We start from the raw sequence: 27,769 nt of genomic DNA on the forward strand, positions 1-27,769 counted from the left end.
AAGAAGGTGGCAATAGCCACATGTTGTCCCAGTCTCCTGCTAGTCCTTCACCATGAAGGCAATGCCTAAAGAAAGACATTGCCTTTAGGAAAACTTCTGGTCAGCTGTGGTCTGCCCTTGTAGCTATGCTGGTACTTGGTCTTGACTTCAACCTCGTCTCCCTACTGCCTTTAGAGCCAGGCAGTCCTGGGAGAGGACCCAAACTGAGAGCTGATGTAGCAGTTGCTTGAAGGAGTTTGGGCTGTAGTGGAAATTTGAACCTCACATTATTATGATAGTATGTATATAGACTCTGCTGAGTAAATATTAGACAGGGGAAGCAGAATGCAAAGGGTGTTATTGGACTTTGAGGGACGCAGGCTCCTATAAGGGAAGAAGAATGGCTTCTTCATCCTGCCTTTTTTTCAGTTATGGTGGAATGATGCAGCCGTTTGTATATACTGTACCTGTGAACACGTATTCGCAATAGCTTTCTGTATTGCTGTGAATGGTCATTAAAAAGCCCTTCTGGCTGCTTGGTCTGATTTGGGGGTGGGAGGAGTTGTCCCACTGAGCTCCTTCACTTTCAGCACTGGTCCAATAACAAAAATGAGGTTGTAACAGGCAAATGAGGTGGTCTGAGGCTTGATTTAGATAATGGTGACCCTGTTAAGAGAAGCTGCAGTGCTCTGTAACTCTTCAAACAAAGCACAACTTGAGGAAAAAGAGCAATGTTCATTTTGTTCATTTTGCGAAAACTGCTTCTTGGAAAATACAGGCGTAGTTAGATGTCACTACAAATTTCTGGTCAGGGAAAAAAAAAAGGCAAACCAGAACAGCTTAGTCATTTGGTCTGGGGGAAAACTGTTGGTTTGGTGTGCTTTTTTTGATATGGGGATTCAAACTCCCACAGCAGGCATGTGAAATAACAGTCCCCAAGCAGTGCAAACCATGTACTTGCATCCTTTGGATGACTGAACGGACAGGATGACAGCGCAGTTGCTGAACAGAAGATGTCGTGATACAAGGCAGACTCTCCCATTTTCTTGTGATCTGCTTGTCTTGTCACTCCCTTCTGCAGAATGGTTTTATTCTTTTCTCACACCTTGCATTCAGGGAAGAGGCAAAGTGTTTGAAGTGCTGCAGTATCTCGCTTTGCCTGGACAGAAATCTCTGCATCCACCGAGACGGTAATGACCATTCACCAGGGAAATACTGGGATGGGCTTGGGATGGATGTACAACAATAAAAAAGGAATGCCATGGCTTCAGGGGGAGGAGGACAAGAGGGATGAAATGGGAAATACAAGTGGGTAATCTAAGGTCTCCTTTCAGGAAAGTGATAGATTCTGGTTTCTTTACCCGCCTCTTTTTGATAAAAGCCTGCCAGTGGGGGTGAAGTCTGTGACACCAGAGCCTGCACACCCTTGTTGTTTTACTAAATTATTCATCCTGTTCCTGTGATAATATAGTTATAAGGAGGAGCCTAATTGAATTTACTGTCTGGCTTTGGCCAATAGGGTGATAAGGATCCAGCAGAATGGGATGACGGTGAATCCTGCTAGTGTGCTGTGAATGTGAAGCAGGAGGGACTGGCAGTTTGTGTGCAGGAGAGAAAGCAACTCAGTCCAGGGCCCCTGAATTAGCAGACTAAGGAAAGGTAAGGGAGCGAGTGGGAACAGGATTTGCCAGATTCATGTACTGACCCTGTGCCGCAAGGCTGATTTTGTTTATAGGAAAGCACTCTGCAGGCAATGTTTTCCCGCAGGGTTTGGAGGGAACAGGAATGCGTGTGGTGGCACTTGCTCAGTGCATGTAGCGTGTGCCTTTGTCTTTATATGTGCTGCAGGGGTTTATAACATTGCATGTTCATTGTGCCTGTCTGTATGGAGATGCCTGTGTTTTATGTGGATAAAGCAGCAATGTAGGAAGCCTATGCATTATAAATGTAACAAGAGGAGTCAAAAGGGAGAAATTGCCTCATGGGCAGCATGGGGAAAACAGTTGTGCTTTCTGGTTTGATTAAAAATGGAAATGCTGAGACTCTTAATGAGCTGTTTGCTATCAAAAAAAGAGCAAGTGTGTGTGCATCTGTTTGTGTATGTATCGGACCTGCAGTGATAAGTTAAAATGGGAAAGAGGAGGTCAGAATGGAGCATTAGTCATGGCAGGTGGAGATAAATTGCAAGCAATCTGTGTAATCACATTCTCTAACATGGAGAGTGCAAGTGAGTAGGAAAGTGGATTAATCCTGCCTGCTGAGCCAGCTACACCTGGAAAACAAAGGGGGGAATCAGGACAGGTTATCTGACTGGCCAGAAGAACTGATGACCAAATCCTCCTGTTTGCATGCTGCTTAAGTGATAACCTATGGAGTTGCTTCCACAGATTTTCTATCTCCCTTTTAATGATGCGAAGAAAGGGTGAGCATCTCTGAGGATCTGGTTAGAGCCCACAGATTAATTCCTCTAGAAGAGCAGGAGCACATCAAGCAAAGTAGCCTCTGCCCTTCCTTTTGTTTCACTGCCTTTGCTCTTATAACAAGTGACTGCCAAACAGACAAGGCAGGTAGGGGAAGCTGGATTACAAATGTGACAAGTGGTATTAAGCCATGTAGACAGGGAATGTGTTTGCAGTGATGATGCTGTAATTGCCCTTCTGCAGCTTACATCTTTGCAAGCCTTTAAGACAAGGCTGTCCCAAGCTGGGTCACATTAGTCACTAACCTGAGTGGGATCACAGTTTGCTGTAAGGCATTAACAGGTCTATCTGCTTCTCATGTGTTTTCACCACCTCATTCTATTTAAGTTAGGATCCAGAGGAAAGTGTCATTGAGACAATGCTGCTCACCTGTGGATATCTCATCTCAGTTGGAAACTAACTCTTATGATGAGTGCTGAGAGAGATATGTTTATTCTGTGATCTCAGAAAGCCATAGCCAGAGGCTTCCTCCGAAAAGAGCAGTAAGGCAGAAAGCTCCACAGGGAAAAGCAACAAAATGGCTTGTCTTAGATTAACCAAACCTGTTTGCCAAATAAGTTCTCCTGCTTCCCTGACAGCAAATTTCATTCATCAAGGGTCAACTTTCTCCTACCCAAATTCCTTTCTTTTCTGTGGCTTTCTCAACATGGCCTGAAGATGGGAAAATACAAACCTGACTGATATTCCCATCAGAGACCACCTCCATGCTCTCCTGAAGTCTCTGGAATGTGCTACTGAGGGTGGTGGGCTGAGACTGACCCCTCACAGCTTGTGCAGGTGCCCCAAGAGAGACCAAAGGTGCACTCATGGGGCACAAGTACAGAAAGGCTCTACCTTACAGAGGATATTTGTATTTGGTAGTGGAAAATTCAAAGGGAATGTGCTGCAGATTCCTGCAGGATAGAGCCATGCACTCCTCGTCTCCTTGTCTCACCTGAAATAGCTGACTGAAAAACAGGTCTAAGACAGGGCTTGGTTTCTCATGCCTTCCCTGTCCCTCAGCTCCTCTTAGAAAAAACATGGTCATAGTTGAATTTGACTCCAACTTTCAAAGCGCTCACAGCAACAGAGCGAACTAAGAAATGATGCAAAACAAGCCTGGGCATCTCAAAATAAACTTCTCTCCCATTTCTGTCCCAGGAACAGAGGGATAACTAAATAACCTGCTTATACACATACTGCAAAAGGCTGCATAAATTCCAGATGCAGAGCAGGAACCTCTCCTTACTAAAAAGGAGGCAGATACTCAGCCCGCCTGCAGAGTCCATCCCTCTGCACTTCAGTGGAATCCATTTATACTTGCCTGTTTTGGGATACTCATCTTCCTTGGGACAGGCACATAGCGGAATTTGGCAGGAGCAGCATTGCTCTGATGCTGCAGCAGCAGTAACCTGGCATTGGCTCGCAGCTTTTATCACCGGTTGGGTGACAACATTGTTTGCTTCTGCCCTCAGAGTCAACACCATGGCTCAGGAATGGGCAAAATGCCAGCGTATTCCCAGGGAAGCTTACGTCATTGGCAATTCTCTGGTGCCAGAGACTGTGCTGGAAACCTGAGGTCTCTTTTGCTGTTAATTGCCCAGATGATTAATTCATGCAATGATATAATTTTCTTGGGTGGAGGCTGGGAGGTTGTGTACTCTAGTAATAAGGGGCATGATGGGTTGCAAAACTTGTGCTCTTTATTGATGTTAATGATAATAACAGCAAACTAGCCACAGTGTTCTCTGCATCATCTTTCTTCTCCCAGAAAGGGCAGAAACGGTACTGGCTCTCCACTGTTCCCCTCCACTTTTTTGGAGGGGGGGATTTGGTGTGTGAGCAAGTGCTCTTCTGGGGTTTGTAATACTACAAATTCTACACTAGAGGACTGAAACATAATGCCCTTAACTTTCACAAGTCCTCTGTAATAAAGGTTGTTGCTTTTCATTTTAACATTTAGTTTTAACATTTCATTCAGGCTTCTTCCACCTTGCAAATCTCATTCCACCTTTCAAAAATTCCTTGTATTTATGTCATTTATGTTGCACTTTCTAGCAAGAAAAGAAAACAATTACCTTCTTTTTTTCTTTTTTAAGAAAAAAAAAGAGGAAGAAAAAGTGAGTTTAGTTCTTTTTGCACAGTGACTGGTATACTGTATTGTGGCATTCTCCCCTCAGAGGATGCTGCTCTGCCTATACAGGTATAGGATCACTTTTTAGTCAGCCTGGAAATTCTCCAGAATGCCTTACTCTAGGATATTTTGTTCTTTTTTTTTGTTTTTTTTAGGCTAAAAATTCCTTTCTTGACACTTTAATAGCTAAGCAAATAAGCCCAGAATTCCCGGATGGAGATAACAAGGAGCTGCCCTGGCCTGGATACAATTAATATCTGATAAGGTGCAGTGACTTGATCTGATAATTTATGGGTAGGTGAAACTGCTAACTCGAAATGTCAAACAAAACACCCAGGACATTTTCAGAGCTCTTGTAATAGCATTTTCTTTCAAATGTCACTGCTCTGCTTCCTGTATCCTTCCCCCTTGCTCATTCCAGTGTTTCTCTTCTCCTCTCAGGCCTCCATGTTTTTGGCTGGCTTGTGTCCCCAGACCTATACAAAGCACTGGATCATAAGTTTTCAAACAGACTTGCTAAGACCAAATAGAATCCTTCCAATTTCTAGATATGCTTGTTATTTGTTGGATAAAATGGTTTCCTTTCTGTTTAAGCAGTGAGGAAGACTTGCTATCCATTTTGGGTAATTTTTCATTTCTTTACATCTTTCATGGTTTGTCATGGTATTCTCCTATCTCATCTTGAGATAGAAAATGTAATGGAATTTTTCTTGAATGCTGACAAACAGCAGAGATCTGATTAGCAACTGTAGCAGATCTGTTACCAGTTCAGTACTGTCGACATATATATTTAGAATTTGGTTATTAAGGAAAATTAAGTGATTATGCAGAACTAATGATGTCTGTATTAATGGCTGTCAGGTTCCAGACACTCATCCATTGTCTGTTTAATGAGAAATCATCCTACTGTGTCTGGGCAGGTCAAACACTAAAGCAAGTGTGCAGTATGACTTTGCTGCCACTAGCAGACTACACTGGCCACAGGAAAGGCAGCCCAGGGCACATGCTTGTAATTTAGACTCTGCTCATAAAGGGGAAAAAATAATGAGATGGCCTTGGAAAAGTAGGAGAAAGAGTCTGTGGTGTGGCCTTTGGGGTGGAAACGATCTTTTGTCCTGGTGACAGCACTCTTGTTGTAAAGGGCTGAATTCTGCATTGCCACCAGAGTGACATGAAGGGGAAGAAAAGATCATTTGCTTTCCAGGGTGGCCTGTGGTGGGCTGTCATGAGTGGGAAACAAAGTAGATTGGATGGGGTCAGTAAGACCCCTTTTCCAGGCTTCCTGAAGCTGGGATTATTGACTTCAGGTCACTTCAACTGGAAGGGAAGCATGGAAACGCATGGGCTTCCCTGTTTTTTCTCATACACAGGAACAAACACACACATACCAACTCCTTTTAGAAGATGGCAATCAGTGTCTTCAGCCAGCTCTTCATGGTTTGAAATGGCTGTTTGTTCAGCAACCTGGAGTCCAAAATGTTTGTTACCTCAAGCTCTAGGTAATTTAATTTTACATTTAATTGACAATGAGATAAACACAGAAGGAAATATTTTTTCAACTTTCTGGGTCTAGGCATGTAAAACCACAAGGTTGTTAAAGAAAAGATACTAATAAGCCACTTTTTGGTGAAAGTGATAGCTAAAACCATTCACATCATTACTTGCAGCAGAGTAAGAGGTTAACTGATGCATCATTCCCATCCAAGTGAATGGAGAAAGTCGCACACCACTGGGACTCAGGACTTCAAAGCTTTGTGGGAAAAAAACAGCCAGAAATGTTTATGCCGAACCTCTTATATAGCAAATGCAAAACATTTTTAATCTAAAAAGACTGATAGACTTTCACCAGCACTAAATTAACTTCATAAGCAAACACAAGCATATTTACTTAGGACTATTAGAAAAGCAAAACCAATAGTAGCAGAACATTCGGATCTGAGATGATTCAGACCTTTAAAATCTGTTATTTAAAATACAGTAACACTCCTTCTTTAGATAAAATGTATTATTTTTAATATAGAGTATCTTGGCCCTGTGTGATTGCCTTCTTTTGAATAATACAATGAACATATCCATTACACTGTCATCTTCCTCCTCCACTTTAATCTGTGATTTGCTGGGCTTAGAGTAAGGCTGAACAGCCCTGTAGAACGTTACAGCCTAGGAATATGTCAAAGACTTTCTTAGCTGCAGAAACACTTTTGCTTGACTCTACAGAACAAGCTGATAAACTGCAGAGGAAGATGCTAGAAAATATAGATCCTTCTCAGAGAAAGAAATCAAGAAAATCAGGAGTATTCTCAGCTTATCAGGAGTATTCATCTTATCAGCACAGCGCAGTTGTTTATAGCCACTGCTGTAGTGCAGTGAGCAAAAAAAATGGAGATTTGGAATAAAGAATGATCACATGGTCCCAGAGGTGATGGAGTGGGTGTTTCTGAGTCACTGCATGCACCTCTGATGCACTGTGCCCATCACAGGCAGCTGCCAGGGACGGCGGACACACACGTGGGTAGGGAAACACACTCAGCACCCGTCTGTTTTCTGAAGTGGGCTTGACAAAACCAAAGAATGTGACAAGTTAGGAAGCATTTATTCTTTTTTTAGTGCAAAAGTTTTGGGGTTTGCTGCTTAAAGATGAGACTTAGTGCCTGTATTTCCCTTCTGGTTGCTGAAGCATTACTGTGCTTTGGTGAGAGGGGTTGGATGAAATGCTGCATTCCCTCCAGCAGCTCAAGACTGCCATATTTAGCTTGATGCATCTATCTAAAATAGGCCCCTGTGTATTTAGTTAATCTTGCGGGCAGGCTTTCTTACTTCAGCAGCCATGTGAAGTTTCTTTTAACAGGAGAGAGAGGAGTAGGCGAGGTGAGGGGCGGGGGGACTGTTTCATAATAAAACTGAAAGAGGCTGACAGGAATTAACATGAAGGTTACCTCGGTTTACTCTTGGCAATCTTAATAATTCAACAGAGCCTTTCAGTCAGGGTTTCCCCTGCTGTTCCCCACAGGGGCAGTTTCATGTATGAGAGTTTCCTGAGGCCATTTAGTGCGCCAGCTCCTAAGAATCACAAGGAGAAGCCTGTCAAGAGCTAGAACTGACAATCCCTATTAATGTGAAGGGAGGCTTTTCCCAGGAAGATTCTTTGATGTCTCTGACTCTTGATCACGGGTCACAGGCCTCTGGCTTTACATGTCATGCCTCTGTCTTGAAAGAAAGTGGCACCTCTTCTGCTGAGCCCCACTGTCAGACTGCATAATTATTGTCCCCTCCCTAGAAGCAAGCCACAGGAAGAGCAGGATGGTGCCTTCAGTTACCCAGGGCAGTCACAGACCTTCTGAAGTCACTAGCTGGCATCTCCCACAGCCGTGCAAAATCGTCTCCCTTCCACTGCAGTCAGCAAGAGAGAGGGATCAGATCTAAACTCCAAACTTTTTTTGTTTCATTGAGAATCCCATTGAAGTTGATGAGAATTTTGCTTGAGCTGGAAGGGAAGGAATTGACTCTCTGCTTTCTGAGAGAGTTGCCACTTAAATAAATATCATAGTTTTTCTGTTCTGCTAATTTGCACACAATATTGGACTTTGGTAAATGTTCCAGTAAAAATAATGCAATAATCACAGGAAGATATGAGACATGAGCTTCTGCATTGCTATGGCATTTCATCTTTTGGAGATAAAAGTCTTGTGGCTGGCTTCGGTTGCCTGGAATAAATAATAACAATAACATGCTGCTAATTTGTGATATATGGTGCTTCTTCAACCCCACTATTAGAAATAGTCAGCCAGCAACATTTCAGTGCATGTATCCATTGAAAGACCACAGTTCATCAGCTATGAGACGGGCTCTGGAAATGCCGTCTTTGAAAATTTGTTTGGAAAAGAAAGCCTATGAATGAATGAGATATTGGATACAAGATGTAACATGTGAACGTTACAAGTAATTTTGGAATACTTGTGTTGTTTTGGAGCAAAAAAATATATTGAAATAGCAAAATTTCTTTGAAATGAGCAGACTAGTTTTCAACCTACTCCTACAAATAAAAAATTTTCAACTGGACCATTCTTAGCCCACCTCCATATGTCTCCCCAAGCTTTAATTCCTCCCATATAGCCATAGATTAAAAGACCTTAATGCTTCTGTTCAGAAGAACCTACACCTTCAGCTCTGCGTCTGTCAGTCCTTTCCATCTCGTCAGTAGATAGTGGTGATCTGCTAAGGACCCTGAGGTAGTTCTGAGGTAGTTGTCCCCTGGCTTGAAAACAGAGAGGACGTCTACAGGGTTTAAATCTTAGTGAGGCATCTACAACTGCAACTTTCGCCAGAGCCTCCCACACCTTGGGCTAATAGAAGCAGTAGCTGGTTGGCTTCATGTGATGCTGTGAGACCAGTGTATTTTCCCAGAGCAGAGTAGGTGGTGAAGAATGAATACACTCTTTAGCTGTCTAACCTCCTAACCATGCTTTTATGCTTAGTGGTACAGCATCAAGGATTATGGGCAGGTAAGAAAAACTCTGACTTTTTAAAGAGACCATAGCACATGCTTGTTTCATGGCATGGTCAGGGTTAGAAGCTGGTGCAGGAGGTGGAATAATCATCAGCAGTAAATCTTCGTGAGCCTCTAAAGATCACTTCTGAAAACCAAAATACAGCCAGGGTGTCCATTTTAATTAACAGTGGGTTCTGTGCTTCCTCTCGACCAAACTCGCGTTTCTTTGCTAAGACAGAGTGGTTGTTATACTTATTAGGTGTGAACACTCAGTTACTAACTCGATTTTTCACCGCAGTGTCTCTAGCCAGTAGGTTCCTGCTGCTGCTTCATTAGTATTAAGGAGCATCAGGCAGGTGCTGTGATTGCACAGAGATGCCAGCAAAGACCACCAATTTGATTGAAGTCTGCAGCCTCGCTGCTGCTTGCTTTCAAAGAAAGCTTGGTGGGCCATGGCTGGCAGCAGCCCCAGGGGACAGGCTTTGCTGTGAGGCTCAGTGACAAACAGGCAGAGGGAGGGCAGGTCCAGGGCTGACAAACAAGCTGCTATCTCCTGTATGACTTGGCAATGTTTCTTGTTCAACCTTCAGGGTAGCACAAACTGTAGAATCAGCTCAGGTGATTTTACATCAGCCCAGGAATGCTGCCAGGCACTGACTAGCCCTGCAGATGATGCACTGGCAGCAGCTGCTGCTCAAGATCTAGCTGCCTAGGAGACAGCAGCTGCCTTACAGAGTGAACATCTGAGCTCTTCTTAAGCAAGTGTCTTTGTGTTGGGGTATCATATGGTCATGCAGTCCCTGCTGAAGTTGAGGGTTTGTCACAGTCAGACCAAATGCTGTTTCCTTCACTCAAGTTTTCAGGGTGCTGCTGCTTTGCATGTGCTGCAGTGGCAATACACTGGTGATACAGGGCTAGTTTGGACCACACCAGCGAGTATTTACAAACTAGCCTTGGAGCTGGTTTTTCAGTCAGAAATGAGAAACTCACAGCAGGAGTTGTTGGGAGAAACTACGCAAGCTGAACTACGTGGGAGGCCAAGCTCAATGATCCCAGTCTTCAAACCTGTTTGATTTTTTACAAGTGCTCTGCAGTGCTTTAGTAGTAATTGAAGAGATCCAAAGCAATTATCCTCCTTCAGGAATGAGGTACAAACTACGAAGAGATGAAGCAAGAAGAGAGGAAGTGATTAAGGTGATAATAATGAAGGATATTTATATATTTATCATGCATTATTATTAGTGCTTACAATATGACCCTCACTTGCCCTAGTTTTGTATGTGAATTCCCATATGAAATGATTTAACCAGGATTCTTGCTGCAGCTCTTAGGAAAATATATGTGGATGTGCAGGAACTATCACTAATGTGTGAAGGTGATCCACTACTTTGATGGAGTCCAGTGATGATATCAGATTCTCATAACCCTATCACTGGGTCATGTTTGGATACTGGTTTGAATTGGAGTAGAAAGGAAAGGAGACAGACATCCTTGTGTCTAACCTGGCTTATTTATAAAAGATCACCCAAAAACTACTTTCTTACATAAACAACATCTTCTGGGTATCCACAACAGTTTTTGCAGTGATCAGCTCCGAAACTTGACTCCGGTGACCCCAGAAACTCTCATTTGAGCTGAGAACTCTGTATATTCTTCCACCTTAAAAAGTAATATAGTTTTCAGGTAGATTTAATTTTAAACAGCTGCTATACTTACTTTGCATATTATAGAACACCTCTACAATCTGTATTTATATCACTATACATCTCAGTATCTCTCAAACTTGACCCAGTGTAGCCTTTTCATGCTTTATTTAACAGAAATACCATTATACAATCAGGCATGCTAAGGCACAAAGTAGTTAAATGACTTGCTCAAAGTAAAAACACTGTGAGGAAACAATATAGAGAAAGGAACTGGTCTTTCTATTCACAAAAAAAAAAAAAAGAAAAAGTAACATTGGTTTCCTTTTGTGTGTAGTCTTAAAATAGAGAATAATGTTTTTTGTGTTTTAAGGCACTGACTACCCTACTGCAACACGCAGGAATATCAGCTCTGCACTTCAGCTCAAGCCTGTGGAAAACACTGAATATACAAGTATAAGCACAGGTGCAATTCCGCTTACCATCTTAACGGGGGGAGGCCAGGCTTCCTTGAGTGCACAGCTGTGTGTGAAGCTGCAGGGTATAAACATACCTCTCTCAGCCTGCTGTAATTAACACCTTGCCATCCATGCCACCTCTGAAATCTTGAAGCTAAGAACCTGTGCCCTGAGGCTGGTTGGTTTGGGTTTTTTAACCAGTTCTGTGACTGCACAGGGATGACAAAATGATGCAGTGGCCAGTTTCAACACGCAAAGCTTTAAAGCCATTGGCCTTTACGAACCTGAGGGCTCAGGCACTTGGTCTGGGCAAGAGCTGAAAATAAACCCAGCAGAGCAAGGCAGCTCTCTAGCTATTACTCAGAATTCTGTAGAGTTTGTTTTGGACTCCAGCTGATCTTACAGTTCACTCTTGGGCACATCTTATTTTCTTCAGTAACGTGGGGCTGCATCACTTTAGCTCTGATCAAATACACATTGTCCCACAGAGGCATAGGAATACTTAGCAATGCTGCTTCTATCATTATATAACTCATCATATAATTATACATTAATAACAACTGCCTAGCTGTCCTGCTAGTCAGGACACAAACACAGAAAGAGACCCCCCAGTGTGGCTTTCAGGTAACTTCTGTCTGAGACTTGTAGGATGTCCCTGTTTCTTTTCTGCCTGCTGCAATGCTCATGCTCCGTAGCCAGTTAGTCACACTGTACTTGTGTGTGTACCCAGCAAGAGCTCCTGACAATGTATGTGCTTGAGTTCCACTGCACCCTGCTTGGGATGTCCAGCTGCAGAGCTGTTAAATGCTCTCCCTGCTCCTCTTCCTCTTCCTTCTCTCCTTTGGGGAAGAAGTTTTGCAAGTATGGGAGAAGGAGAAACTAAAATAGCTGTGCAGATCAATCATTTACATTCCCAGTTACAAAATTGTTCCAAATGTCACATTTATTCCTCCAAGAAAACTTTTTTCTTTCCCCACTCATGGTGGCTACATAGTCATCAGCTCTTGAAAGGCTTGGTGGTTGGCTTCTTAAAAAAGGCTGGCCAATTTTGTAATTCTTAAAAGCTTTGTAATTCAGCTATTGATCATCAATGATGAATTACCATAGCTCTTAAAGCTGCTCATGCTTGGTTCATTACTGCAGCATATGATCTGAGCCTTATGATAGCTCTGCACTCTATGAAATAAAGTTAGTCTTCTTAAATGAGGAGACCAAGGCACGGACATTGACTGACCTTTCCCCAAGCTGATGGCAGAGGACTGTGTTAAAATCACATTGTGCTTTATTTTTGTGCCTAGGCATAGCCCACTAGTCTACTCTCTCAAGACTTTGTCTGGGTCAAGAATCTGCTCCAGTTCCCACACTCACGTATAATATTTTCTGATGCTTTTTGCCTAAACATAGTTTCTGGTGTTTGTGTCCAATTATGGAGGGCTCCTACACCGTGCAGCTTGAATGCAAAGTCTGGACAGGCAACAGACAGGAACCAGGAAAGAAGATAACTTGATAAAGGACAGTTAGTGAAATAAAATAGGGAAATAATTAATTATTAGTCTTTTAATACATACTTCCTAGTTACAGCAGTGTACCTCTAGTGATGCAACTCTTTGTCAACACAGCATCCCTACGATGCTGACAGATATTCTTAAATGGCACTTGAAACCTGGCCAGATGCTTTATTAAGGAAGTGAAATACCTGACCCCTGACTGTCCTGCACAGGCTCCTGCTGGCACCACAAATGTATCTGGCTTGCAGCTCCAACCTGCAACTGTGCTGGAGCAGGTTCTCATGGACACTTGTGAGGTTGCAGCTGGGAAGCAGACACTGGCAATGGTGCAAAGACTGGGATGCTCAGTCTAGCTCTGGGAGAGGAGATTGCAACCCTTGCTGGGGTCAGAAGTACAAGCAAAAGGAATGTATTACACAAACCCACACAACTTTTCATGTGTCCCCATGCAATCAATAGTAATGATGCAAAAAAATGAAGAAAAATGTCTCCTACAAATACCCAACAAAGTTTGGGCTGGTCATCACAGAGCTTGAGATAGACATAGCCAGCTAGACCCCTGCATTGCTCCAGATGATGATCTACCAACCCTGTTTTCTCTGCCTTTATGGGGAGAATAGTCTAGCTATTCAATCTCCTTGAACTTCTACATTACATGGAAGAATCTGGCATCAAACTATCTTACCATTGTGTCAGAAATCTTCACTAGAGTACCGTAAAACATTGTCTTTCTCTTCATTGTCTTATCATCAAAATAAATCAGTAAGTGTGCTCAAATTCTCAGCTGTTCTTCTCTTTGTAGTAACTGCTACTACATGAGATGGGCACATATGGTTCGAAAACAAATGAGTACATTCCTGTACAAAGGCAAATTACAGCCTTTATTTCTCAAGGTATCTGGTGTTCACACAATCAGGTTAAGTAAATCTCAAGTATTATAAGGGGTTCCTTGCCATATGGGAAAAAATCTGGGGAACTGAGATATGGTGGTATTTGGAGTGGTGCAAGTGGGAGAAAAGAGGTAGATGCAAACAGCAGGAAAACTTAGATGGAATATACTAGCACTACAAATGTTTTAGAAGACTTCAGATGTTTGAAGGAAAACTTTTTAACCGTCAGAAGCATAGAAGATTTAGGAAAGAAATCAGATTTTTGTGGTATTTTAAAATGAGTTAGAAGCATTGACGCAAGAATTGCAGGATTGTGTTTGAAGCTATGTTATTTGGAAACATGCAATCCATTTTTGTCTTCTAAACATATGAAAAGTGATACTTGTGCTCCAAAGAAAATTTCTTTTATCATTATCAGTTAATTAATAATAATCTATTTGGTGTCTATTACGAACTCTTAATGAATTGTTTCTTCCCTTTCATGAGCCATAGCACATTTTTTTTCCCCCAACATATCTAGTTAGCTCTATAGTAACAAAATCTTCTGTTTATCTGCATTTTGAATAGCTAGTCTGTTGTGGCAAAGTCGAAATACAGTAGAAACAAAAAGGCATAGGAATGAGGAAGAGTGTGTGATGATAATCAAAACAGGAGCCCCGTTAGCACTGGGCAGGCTGCTACCATTTCCTCTGAGAACCTGTGAGTTGTCAGTCCCTTAGGCATCTTTTATCTGGATGATCCCTAATGCATATTGGCAGGCCCTACATATTAAATACATCCAGCTTCTTGATTTTATTCAGATCAGCACTCTTCAAAGCAGCGGGTCTCTCAACTGAAGGAAATCCCTGCTCTATTAACAGCATGTCTGGTGCCGCTTTCACTCTTATCACCATGAAATCAGGACTTGTATGGTTACCGCAGGGAACTTAGAGCATGTCTCACAAGCACACAACATGAACTGTGTCAGATCCAAGACTGTGAAGGAAAAAGATGAGGGCTTCGGAGTCCTGCTTACTTCCTTCTTACAATTTCATCTACTTAATATGCAGAGCATTTATCTGTACAAGTTCTCTGGTTTGTGCTGCTGTCTCCTGCTTTTCTTTAATATAATCGTGAAGACCTGCTTTGGCATGTGTGTAAGTATTAGCCTTAATGGAAGCATTAGTGTCACTATTGCTCACAGTGGGAATGACCACAATACTCTAGGGAAATAAGAAATGGAGACAGTATGCCAACTCAATTGACTTTCAGATGGAAAGGGCTCTGTATTATTCAAGGGTTAGCACAGGATTTCTTTGCCCCATAGTGCCTGCTTCAGTTGAGCTGGGTCTGGCTTTGCTGATAAGCGAGTATTGATGTTGAACAGAGACAGCCCACAAAAGGCCTCTCTAAGGTCAATGACAAGGGGATATTACCACTGAGACAACACTGTGGCCTTTAGGTTCCAACAGGGTTTCCACAGTGAGAATAAAATCAGGAAATAATATATTGTTTCCAAGAAGCAGCACATCATAATTTGTTCTTGTGGGTATTGAAGCCATTGAGTAGTATCATAATATTCAGATATATTTTTTTACTAGAAAATTTTTCACTGTTCATGGCTTTGGACAGAGCCTTGAGCCACATGGTTTAGGGCAAGGTGTCCCTGCCCATGGCAGGGGGGTTGGAACTAGATGATCTTAAGGTCCTTTCCAACCCTTACGATTCTATGATTCTATGATTCTATTCTTTAGTTATCTTCCTTTGCAATCTACTTGAAAGCCCGATGACCTTACAATGACATTTTGACTTTTTAAAGACTCTATTTTTTTTTCCCTTCTTCTTTTTCTCACCTGCCATTATGAAGTAACAGGCAAAAGAGGAAATAGACTAACCCATTTTCTGTGCTGGGTGTAGCTCTTGGGAAATGGTCCCATTTGCACTCAGTTTGGTATGTGCACACCCATTATCTTCCAGACCAGACAAGGCAAACCCCCTACGGTGAAACTGCTATATAGAAAGCACTGACATCTTTGCAAACTGAAAATACAAGATTTGTGAAGCCTAGACTTTTCCAGGTAAACAGCCACCCAACAAAATAGGCAGGATTTCTTGTCTACAAGAGTGCAGCACCTTTATAGATATCAGTCCTGAAAGCATGTTGAACATCATAAAGTGATTAGTTTCTGATAGAGACCTCCTGACATGCGTGAGGTTCTCTCTAAACAGAGAAACTGGATGCACAAGACACTGACTTCTTGCTAAAATCCTTGAAGAGCACATTTCCAAAGGAAATAACTGCTGCTGCAAGAGGTAGAAAAGAATTTGGGAAGCAAGTGAAACTCTGGTGAGCAACTGTCTAATACACAGCAAGGAACTTGGGCTCTGGGTAGCATCACTGTCCTGATGGCCTCCTGTCTCTGCTCTCCTGCCCTACCAGCCCCTCCACCTGCAGGGTCCTGACTTTTTACAACTGCCTTGGAGAGACAGCACAGCTCTGCTGGTGTCAGTCATAGCAGATACACAATTTCTAGAGGTGTCTCTGGCACCAGGGTGCACAAACCCCTCTGATTTTCGGTGGAATTCATGTTGTAGTTTCACATGCTTTAAAAATTCCCACCAGTGTCTACGTTAGAGCTGTATTGCACTGGTTATGCTTGCAAAAGCTCTCTACAAACTGAACAACAGCATGAAAGCTCTGCTTTCCTCTGTTCTTTGGGACAACATGCAGTCTTTTCAACCCTTGTGCTTTTTGTATACGCTTCAGGTTTACAAAATGCAGGGAGTTTGGTGGGGTATCCTTTTCCTTTTATTTTCCTAACTAACTCCTATTGTTTCAATTTCATAATTTATGGATTTCAGCTTGCACTGAAAAATACCAAGAAATGTTTGAACATGTGAGCCTCTTGAGTCCAAAATTGTGGCAAGCAAGGTAAAAACTCAACAAAAGTTCCAAGTGATTTCAGAACTAATTGTTTTCATTCTGCTTTCAATTCTTCACAAGAAATGCCAAGCTATGCCAAGCTTGGGAATGTTGAAACTGTTCAGGGTGAAACACTGAAAGCTTGGCAATAATAAACACTCTCTTACTTTCCTCTTTTTGAAAATATGTGTGGAAAGCCATCCAGCTGGATCTGGAGCTCCCTAACATGGCTGTCCCTCCACAGAAGTCCACTCCCACATTGTGTCAATATGCCTGAAGGCAGAAAGGGGCCCGTGGGAATACCTTAACACTTGAATGCATGCTGAAGACTATCCACAAAATGTATGTGAGAGATATCAGTAAATGGCTGTTACCAAGTGAAGAGCATCCTGATCTTTCCATCTACCATGGAGGCAGAAGTAAGTGTGCAGTCACTTATAGCAAGGTGGGAGGATAATCTCTCTGCATTGGTTTTCCATGTTGCCACCTCCAACTTTGCTTCATTGAGGCTGTTAAGAGCAGGAATCAGATGCAGGCTGGCATGGTCATGTCAGTTCATTACCTGACAGCATAGATAACAAGCTCCGGGGAAATCTTAAGCATGGTTAACAGATATCAGCCAATTGAGTATGGTTCCTTGTAGATGCTACCGCATATTAGAAAGCAACCTGACAAGAGGTTTAAGTGAACATTTTGTTCTTGTTTTCTAACACATGTCAACAGGTTTTCTGAGATAACTTGCATCTCTGTGGAGTATATCTTTGAGAAAAACCAGGTGGGTGCCTGGCTGCTGTCAATGTGCTGAGGGAGTAGATTGCTTACCCTCCTTTGCCCCTCCAAAAATATCAGCCAGGAAGTTTAACTGCGTGATAGTAAGGGGCTACTGGTGCCAGCCTCTTTGCTGTTGTTTTCAAGGTCAGATCTAATTGACCTTCCTCTTGCTTCATTTAGTTGCTCACATCGTTTCCTTTTGATTCCCTGACTGTGTTCTCATTGTTGGCATTTCTGTGTGTTCCTGCATTGTCTTTTGGTTAAGCTGACTCCCGCTTACTTCCTCCCTTTCTGTTGTGCCTTCTCCTCCTCCTCCTCTCTCCCTCTTTCCTGCCTGCTCTCTTTCCTTAGGACTTAGTCATTCTCCTATGCCTCGTGTATTATTTCCCCATCCTGAAATATAGCCCAGATCCCTGACCTACAGCTCCATGGCCCAGATGCCCCCTGTTTTCCCAGCTGGCTTTCAGGAGCAGCTGTTTGACACAGCAGCAGGTTACTCCTGCGTGGTGGGAGGCAGCTGCTGTATTGCAGCCTGAGGAACACAACAGGAGCTGCTGCCTCACCTGGAAGTAGCCTGTGTGCTGTATTCAGATGGAGAGGGGTATAGGCCTTCCTATGGATGGGTTCGTGCCGGGCACAACATTAAGTAGGCAACTTGTCTCCATGCAAGCCATAGGAAGACGCTATTATACACAGAGGCAAGGTGCAACTTGATGGTGTAGAGCCATCAGCTCCCTTCCCTGTGGCTCTGGAGTGGCAAAATACCACTTGGCAGATTTGTTTTGCTTCTGAAGGAGGTGTTGGATCCTGGTTTTGTTGAAGTTACAGCCCCAATTGCCTTCAGGGGTAGGATCTGTGAATATACCTGGTGGATGTTGTGCTGTGTGAGAGCTGCATGCCGTGAGAGCTGCAAAGACCCAGATTTGGCCTGACATAATGAGCCCTTAGGATGTCCACAGGGAGTTTCAAGCAACAGCAAAATGAGGTCCTAACCTACTCAACCTGTGCCTATATGAAAATGCCTACTGCTGAAAGTTAAATAACAGCAAGTGTGCATAATGCAGGACAAGAATATGAGGTTTTTCTGTAAGCAGAGGAATCTGCTGTCAGATTCTGCATATTTACACTGCTCCCATTATGGAGAAGGTCTCTGTGGCAGCACTAATGGCAATAGATAAATCAATACACTGAAGCTACCAATAACTTCACTCAAAAAGAGAAAGTCTATTTTAATTACCTTACCCAGCTCATCAGAAGAATGTAAATAACAAGAAGAGGGCAGTCTCTGTCATCACTTCGACAGACACAAAGTCAACACTCCTGGTGGGTGTTGGGATGGGATCCCCCATCCCAGAGTGGAACTGAGCATTACCCACTGCTGCAGCAGTGTCATCCTGTTTGAATTTAGCCTCTGCATGCTTTGCTGGAGAGAAATTTCCCTGTGACATCAGTTGCTTAGGTTTTCTCTCCTTCCTTCCCAAGCCAACAGCATACAGCCCAGTCTTCGCAGCAAGCAGAGGCAGTGCCAGCCGGCAGAGGGAGAGACCAGCCTCAGTGCAGCATCCCAAACTTTGGACAGGAGAATTTTGCCAGCTCCCAGTGTCTTCTGGGCAACATCTTCCACTACCAAACCCCTGGTGTTGAAAAATGATGGGTCACTGTAAATGTTGCTGTTTAAAAGGGTCCAGGAGGCGAGTGGTCATGGCATTGAAATAGTTATGATAAATTGTTTATTGTAAAGAAACCTGTGTTGTAAAGAACCTGTGTACACTTCATAGGGTACTCTGAACCTTCCCAGCCCTGGGACACACTACGCCATGTGCCACAGTGCCATTCTTCCTTCAGTGCAGGGCAGAGCATTAGCCCGTTGCTTCACTTGCTGATGCTTTGCAAGGAACCCATGTTCTTTTGCAGAGTACAAATCTCTCACAGGAGGAAGCAGCCGTGCAAGTGCCTGGCAGTGGGGGAGAAACACTTTCAAGTGAGTGCAGCTCCTGGTGGACCCTGTCCCACGAATGCTGGCTTGAAAAAAGGGCCTTGTCCAGCTTGTACGGCTGGGGCCAGGTTCCCTCCAGTGGCTGAGAGCTGCCACAGCAGGAACCGGCAGCTCTGCGATGCTGTGCAAAGCGTGCAAAAGGCAGGCATCTCGTCCTAAAACAACTTCTCCTGAAACTGGTGTCGAAATTAGGTCCCACCACTTGCCAGCTAACGCCAAGGTCCTCCAAAAGAGGCACAGTAACGGAATACTCATTTGAAGCCCTTCTAACAGTAGACACATCTCTGGGATGCTCCTCTTAACCAGGACTGGACCTATTCGTGCGTGGACCGTCATTAAAGTATGGGGATTTTTCTTATTTGTTTTATGCAGGGTAGAAAATACAGTTTCCTGAGCAGAGGACATCCCAGTGCATTTTTATACAGCCTGTAGTATATAAATCCCCCAAAAGTCTTTGTAGGCTCTACCACTCTGTTCAACCTGGACAGGTAGCACTGGGTGGTTCTATGCTGGCACTCACAGTTACTGCGGTAGGACACAAGCAGACCAAGTGCTGGGTGGGTGTATGTATGAGCTGAGTATCTAGCTCATTATTCATGAATACTGTATGTTACTTGCTTTTTGGAACAACTGCTGCATAAACAGTCGGTGCTGCTGAAGTGCTCACTAGTGCATGCGTTTGCTGATGCTGTGCAGTCACCGGGCACACCAGGACCAGGCGGGAAGTCAGCACAATGCCTCGAGATATGTTATCGACTGTAAATGTGGCAGGAAGTCATTAAAGATTTCCTGAGCTATTCCCTGGGAAAAGACTACCTCCAAGCTCTGGCAAAGTCAGAGGACTTGTGTTGCCAGGGCTGAGAAATCAAAAGAAAATTGCTCTAATAAGCAAATGTCAGCAGCTTCACCAGGGAGCCCTCTGGTCCAGACAGATCCTGTGCCCATGGGGTCAGGGTGGTGACGGATGATTTGGTGTACATGTGCCAAGGAGCCCTTTGTAGCTCACTTACTCCCAGCAGGCTCATCCAAGCCTCACTAAGGCTCTGGGGGCTAGAAGAGGTATGGGCATAGACAAGTCTGAATACTTCCTCTCTAAAGCTTTGTAAATCCTTATAGGTGAAAATAAATGACAGCTTATTTTAAGAAAGCTGTTTGGTTGCTTCATGAGCTCTCAGTCACAGCTCCAGGAGAGAGATTTGCAGATGCCAAGCTCTCTTGGACCAACTGGGAAAAGACAGTTTCCTGCCATCAGGAGGCAATCGGAGACTAGGACATGAGTGTGAGCAGTGAGGGAGGCCAAACCAGGCAGTGAAGGCAAGGAGCTCCAGTGTTTGTTAGGGGGCTCCTCCAAAAAGACTTGAAGGGGATTGGGACATGACTTGATGATGATACCAGGAATTCATGTAACTCATCACACTTGATGCGTGGGATAACTCTCACTTTTGTTGCTGCAGATATCTCTGTCTTGAAAAACATTTATGTTTTACCAGCAATATGTGTTGTGGGTTTTTTCCCCTCAATCTCTCTAACCAGCCTCTGGTCAAGACTCAAAGGCTGTCTCAGCAGATAAAAGGTCTTGGGAAATTACTGTGGAAATCTCATTTCTGGCCTGTGCCTTCAAGTGAATTTGTTTTTAAAAGTAACTCCTAACTCTGTGAGATTATTTAACTGCTGAAAAACTTAGTGTTCCGGGTAAAAACAAGGTCATCATACTACTGTCACGGGAGAAGAGCCAGCTAGTTATATTTCACACTGCTCATTTTCTCACTGGAAAAGATGAGCAGAGTAGGACACTTTTCTTCTTAAAACAAAACAAAAAATTCAACAACAGAAGAAAAAGAAAAGGTATGTGAGGATTAGACAGCCAGACTTCTAGTTTTGTGTACCTGCAAAATCCTACAAGTGAACTCTTAAAATCAGCTAATCTGCTATGTTAGCAACTAGCAGCATGCACCTGGCTCAAAGTCTAATTTTGAGTGCAGAGAGCAGTAGGGACAGTAATGAGCAGTTTGAAGTTGCCACTGAACTTGACCAAGATGTGTATGGGCATTTTACGATATTTTCAACATGTTACTTGAATTTAGGATTTTTCTTTCTTAAATTCAGATCCTTGCTTACAAACCTGCCAAAGATGATACAACTTTTTATCCTTTTGATCATTTGCTGGTTATTCTGTAACAAGTATGTGTTATTTCCGACACACAAAATGCTAGAAATAAGCTGTATCTCTTTTGAAAATGAACATTTACAGAGAGTAATTTTTCTTTCTCCACAATGAACAGTTATAGAATTGTTAGCACCTAAGCAGCCCTGATCAGGAAGATTTTGGGATGAGAGAGAGCCATGAAACATACTTATCCTATCTTTTTGGCTGTACCAATGTAGGATACTGCATAGAAATCATTAGTCCTTTTGCCTTTCATTGTTGATTAAGGTACCCATTTAAAAACCAAAAGAGTTTTTCTTATTTCACGCTCGCAGTATGTATCTCACTTATATATTTTTGATTCTCTTCCCACAGGAGAGAAAAAAAAATACAGCTGAAAAACTAAGGCATATATCTCCACCAAGATTTCAAGGAGGAAAGCCTGCCTGGCTGGACTGCAAGGAGGTACCTACACGCACACGGAAACATTCCCCCGGACTGGTGACACAGTTGTTCAGCCTCACTCTTGCTGAGAAGGTTTCCACACAACACTGCAAGAATGAATTTCCTCCGGCGGCGTCTCTCGGACAGTAGTTTCGTGGCAAATTTGCCCAATGGGTACATGATGGACTTGCAGCGCCCCGACAACTCCACAAGCTCCCCGGTTTCTCCTGCCATGGAGAGAAAGCACCCGCAACCACCGCAGCCTGCACACTCCTCCTCTACTGGCGCCAGCATCTTCAGCTCCATCTCCAGCGCCATGAAGCAAACCACACAAGCGGCTGCAGGACTGATTGATCACTCAGCCAGCCCCACACCACCTGTGGCCCAGAAACCCAAGATTCTCCTGGTGATTGATGATGCACACACAGAGTGGTGAGTTATCACGATCCTCCCTGCTGAATTCAGCTCCACAAGGTTGGGGGATAAGAGGGATCTGGGAAGCACAGGGCATCTGCAGGGGGGTACGCAGATACCTTCACATCTAGGTCACCAACTCTGGCCCCAGGTCAGTGTCTGTCTGGTGACTTGCATAAATGGCAGAGTAGGCTTTTCTCATATAATTCTTGAAAAAAAATGTTCATTTGGTACTCATTGGCAAACTTCTTCATAGCCTCAGTATGAGCACAGACAGGGCATTCTTGGCCTAGCAAGCTTAGCTGAACTGTCACATCTAGCAATGGTCCTAAGAGGTCACAGCTGAAGGTGTGTTAGTGATGTGGTTCAAGCCCTTAGCCTACTCTTTACGTTGGCTCTAAAAAATGAAAAGGGATTAAATCTCTCCAGCTTTCAATCTCTCTTGAGCTTTTCTCTGTATGCAAATTTGTACATAAATTATGAAAAGATAAGCCAAGCTTACTACTACCAATAGTAATGATTGGAGTTCTTTCACTGTCAAGGGCCCTTCACGTGCTAAGCAGAGCTGCTATTGGCAAAAGGCTCTTGGGCTCAGCTAAACCTCAAATTTGTCTTGCCCATGCACACCTCTCTTTACAAATAAAAGTTTGGAAGTTTGTTTCCTGTGACATTGGGCAGCAGAGGACACTTCCCAAAGCGTAGGACAACTGAAGTGTAGTGAAATGTTGAGGAATTACTGCTTGCTGTGTGCTCCTTTCTGAAGTTGGCTGTTTTAGAAAGCTTTAGGCAAACTGGCTGAGAGACTTTCCTGGGGGAAAATCCAGAGCATGTGTTTGAGGAGATGCTCTTGTTTTATCTGCCAGCCTGTCAAAACACAGAAAAAAATGAAAGAATAGCACAGGGATGGGGACCGTACTGAAGACTTCAAAGTGAAAGAATTTGGGTTACCAGGTCTTGGCGAAGTGAGATTATTTTATTGTTCTATTCATCTCACAGCACTCTTCAGTAAAGTTTTCACCTTTGGTCTTCTCTGCTGTCCCAGGAGATTGGGGACAAGGTGGGACCTTCCTCCTTGGCTGTATCTTCACAAAGCAAGAGAATAGCTTTTGGCTAAAAAGGAGCAATGGCAGGGTACAACTAGGTCAGGCTTCCTCAGCCAACTTGAAGTAAGAGAGGGAAAACAGTGGGATTATTCTCAAAGGAAAAGCAACTTTTTAACTGAGTGGGAAACTCCCTGATAACGTGGTCATCATATCAAATGTTTCACCGGCCTCTTTTATCACAGTAGCAGCCTCTTAATGCCATATAGTTCAGTCGACAACACCAGTCTGGCTCAACCCTGATCTCTGCTTCCTGGGTGCACCCACAAGCCTCCCAGGAGGCTGATGCTCACCAGCCTCGGTCTCTAATTAGTGTTTTTGCAGTTCCTTGAAGATGCTGGCAGGTGGCAGTCCCTTAACACAGCATCCTCCAGCTGGGGTTGGGAGTGCCTTTAATGCACAGCTCTAGCATCCAGTGCTTAGCCGGCACAGCTTAGTCCAAGCAGAGTAATCAGAGAGGAAAGCCCTAGCTCAAAGGCCAACCTAGTTTTTCCTTGAGATTAATGGTGCTGAAGGTAGTCTGGGCAGGGGAAAGGACAAGGAGAGGTTGGACTCTGTTGCAGTCTTTTCATGTTTTAAAATACACACTTGCATTCAAATCCCTGCCTTTATATCTCCCAACTGCTGTTCTGTCATGCAGACTTTGTGGTCTGTGAGCTGAGCTTGCCCAAGGAGCAGAAGCCAGGAGATATAAAGAGGAAGTACGGCTACCCGCACTGTCTTTGCTCCTCCACTCGTGTGTAAGCATTCCACACATCCTGCTGGAGGCTTGCAGATATCAAATAATGCTTCTTGCAAAGGCTCCCTGCCTTCACTCTCTCTAAGGTTGTGAGGACACTGAACAAAATTAGTGTGTGCATTCATGACTGTATCCTGACGTATGTATGACATGAAAACTAATGAAGCAACATTATTAACCCTTGCCTGCCACAGATTTCCATGGCTCTTTGTAACATGGACAGAAACACATGCCTAAAAACTTTGCGAGCCTAAAGGTAGCATATGGTCTTCTCTGAGAGAGTGTTCCAATGCAAGCACTCTTGGATGCCAAGAGTGCTACTTGGCAGTTGATTTTTATGTCTCTAGGAAACTCATTGAGCCCTTGATAGCAGCTCTGGAGATCAGTGGCTCCATGGCTCCATGGATGTTTATTCTCGCTAAGGTACTTCCGAGCAATGCCAGTCATTTTGTTGCTCTCCGCCAGACTTATGTGAGCTCAAGCTGATCAGCCCGAGGCAGCAGTGTTTGCCTTGTGAGAGCACAGTTAAAGAAGCTGGTTATCCAGGGATTCTGGCCATCTACTCTGCATCACATAGGGAAACAGCCCCAGACTTTGGAAGGTGAACAACAGCATATCGTTACTTCTGTGCTGGTGATTTTGGGTTTGGAAGAAGCCTCATGTTTGCAATGCATTTAACCTCTGCCTGCTCAGGTTCTTGATACTTGTGAAACTTCTGATTTGGTTTTCAATAAACCCTTTTCTTCTACTTTTGAAACAGTTAACTCTACTAGAAAAGATCCCCAAGAAATAACTAGTGAAGCCCTACCTTTTTTTTAAGGGTGGGGGCTTCCACAATGCCTCCTCCCCCATGGCAAGTTACATGGGGTTTACAACAAGGACTAGCTTGTTCATGAACAGGAAGGGTGAGAGACAGTGGAATCTGCCATTTGATTTCTCTTCTCTAAATGAAAACACTTTCTCATAATTGGATACTGTAGCAGTATTGCCAAGACAGACATTAATTTATCATCACTGTTTGTATTACAGCAAAGAGCTGCAACTGTGAGTTAGGATGAGGTGTTGCACAAGTGCATGATGAAATGGTCTAACAACCCAAAGTTCATATTGTATGCACTTTAAAGTGGCAAACGGCAACCCTTTGTATTTTTAAGAAGCACCTATGTGTCTGCTGGTACAGTGTAGCACTCAACTTCTCTCGGAGGTCTGGAGGAAGTGGAAAGAATCCATGGGAATCCATGACTTGCCTTCCTCCATAATATACTTACCATTTTTGACATGCAATATGCTCTGGTTTGTTCCAAAGACAAAGTATTACAAAAATAATGTGAGCACCACAGAATATGATCAGCTGCTTTCTGCATTAGCAGCAGTAAAAGAAAGGTACATTTTATTAAAAGTAATGGAACTCGCCCAGCTTTCTGTTAAAGTGGCAACGTTTTGACAAATTTTCCATCTTTCTCGGAGCAGCCCTGCGGAGAAGGACTTGGGGGTGTTGGTCAATGAGAAACTGAACATGAGCTGACAGTATGCACTCACAGCCCAGAAAGCCAACCATGGCTGGGCTACATCAAAAGGAGAGTGACCAGCAGGTCAAAGGAGGTAATCCTGCCCCTCTACTCTGCTCTTGTGAGACCTCGCTTGGAGTATTGTGTACAGTTCTGATGTCCTCAACATTAAAAGGACATGGAGCTGTTGGAGCAAGGCCAGAGGAGGCCACGAGGATGATAAGGGGGCTGGAGCACCTCCCGTATGAAGACAGGCTGAGAAAGTTGGGGCTGTTAAGCCTGGAGAAGAGCAGCTGCGTGGAGATCTCATAGCAGCCTTCCAGTATCTGAAGGGGGCCTATAAGGATGTCAGAGAGGGACTCTTTGTCAGGGACTGTAGTGATAGGACAAGGGGTGATGGATTCAAAATAAAACAGGGGAAGTTCAGGTTGGATCTAAGGAAGAAGTTCTTTACCGTGAGGGTGGTGAGGCACTGGAACAGGCTGCCCAAAGAAGTGATAAATGCTCCATCCCTGGCAGTGTTCAAGGCCAGGTTGGACAGAGCCTTGGATGACATGGTCTAGTGTGACGCATCCCTGCCCATGGCAGGGGGGTTGGAACTAGATGATCTTAAGGTCCTTTCCAACCCTAATCATTCTATGATTCTATGATTCTTCTCCAAGGCGTGGCTCTAGCACATTGCAAGGAAGCACGCAGTGAATCTGCCACATGCAGAATATGCACGAGGGGAAAACACTGTCTGTATGTCTCCCTTGTACTCCTGGTTTCAACAGACAGCCCTCAGAGGCACCCATAGCAGTGAATGTGTCTGTGCATTGGCACACTAGTGAAAAACTCTGCTTCTCTTCAGTAATTACTGGTATCTATCTGAGCTGGCTAGCCTCCACTTGGAGAATGAGGCACCTTCTTGTAGGCTGGGCATATCTGTGCCTTGGGAGGCTTCCAAAAATGCATCCACAATTCACCTACAGCAGCTGCCAGAAAAATAAAAGGAGTTCAGATGTAAATACACACACACACACACACACACGTGCAAACGTACAGCAAAAGGGAGTGGGACCATGAGGAAGCGGGATGGCAGGACTCCATGTAATGGCAGATGGGCCAGCTCCGGCAGCCCAACCTCAGCCAGGAGGAAAACATCCTACCTCTGGCAACCTCCTCGTCTGACACGCTATTAAGTAAAATCATTCTCTTGCTGCATTGAATTTCTCAGCAGATCAAACAGGATTTAGTACTCTGAATTGTTAACCCCCTTCCTCTGCAAAACTGCTCAGTTTTCTAGCCTAATGCTTCATGTTTAAACAGCTTATTTGGGAAGTGATCAAGCACAGCTAAGGCTCCTATTAACAACATATGCTAAAAGCATTGCTTTCTGGACCAGACAGCATAACAATGTTCTTGTTGTATTTGATAGGTATCTTAGTTGCATTTGTGAAATACCTCATGTCGCTTTTCAAAGCCACTGGTGTGTTTTGTCCAGATTTCAAGCCATATTAAGTGCAAACAGTGTTACATGCTGTCTTGTACAAAATACGTGTGCCTCATGTGCAGCCATTCTACACTCGAGGATTGTGTCATCACAGGAGGAAAAGCCACAGAGGGTATTTTAGGAGACACAGAATTGTATTTGTTGTTTTCCCTTTTATTTTACAGCCAAAACTACTGTCTCCAAAAATTTAAAGATGAAGGAAGAGAATTTTGATTAATACTAAATGAAATCCTCTTAATACATCTGAAATGGTTCTTTCTGTAACAATAATGTCACGATTCAGGTCTAATTATGGACTGACCCAACAGGATTACTGTTTTATACTGTTCAGAGGAAATTATCAAACCTTTTTTCATTAAAATAAAGCTATTTTTACTTCTGATTGTACATGACAATAATGACAATAAATATGTCATATGTCATTTGTCCAAAAATAAAACTGGTCAAATAATAACAGTCTAATACTGAAGTTTGGTAACATGGGACGTCCTAAATCCTAAATTTTTTGGAAGGAATTCCTTTTCAAAAATATTCAGTGGGTATCACGGGTCATTTCATGCTTTCAGCAGGCTGAAGATGATGTATTAGGCTCCCATTCTGAGAAATATTTCTGTCTCTTGTTTAAATACAATGGGAAGTTTTGGACTAGCTTTTGGCTTTGGACTTTATTATTATTATTATTCCTACTATTATTATT

General features: G+C 43.4%; 1 protein-coding gene across 2 annotated transcripts in view; it reads left to right on the forward strand.

Moving 5' to 3' along the window:
* Positions 1 to 1,532: 1,532 nt before the first annotated feature.
* Positions 1,533 to 27,769, forward strand: part of SYN3 (synapsin III) — a 201,995-nt gene continuing 175,758 nt past the window's right edge. The window contains exons 1-3 of one of the 2 annotated variants that reach the window (XM_030477997.1): positions 1,533 to 1,638; positions 10,146 to 10,255; positions 21,751 to 22,251. In XM_030477997.1, the coding sequence (XP_030333857.1) occupies positions 21,935 to 22,251 (317 nt within the window). In that variant the 5' untranslated portion in view covers positions 1,533 to 1,638; positions 10,146 to 10,255; positions 21,751 to 21,934. The remainder of the gene's footprint in view (positions 1,639 to 10,145; positions 10,256 to 21,750; positions 22,252 to 27,769) is intronic. The other variant, XM_030477996.1, reaches the window with a different exon arrangement.

Source organism: Strigops habroptila, chromosome 3 (genome assembly GCF_004027225.2).
Source record: "Strigops habroptila isolate Jane chromosome 3, bStrHab1.2.pri, whole genome shotgun sequence".
NCBI lineage: Eukaryota > Metazoa > Chordata > Aves > Psittaciformes > Psittacidae > Strigops > Strigops habroptila.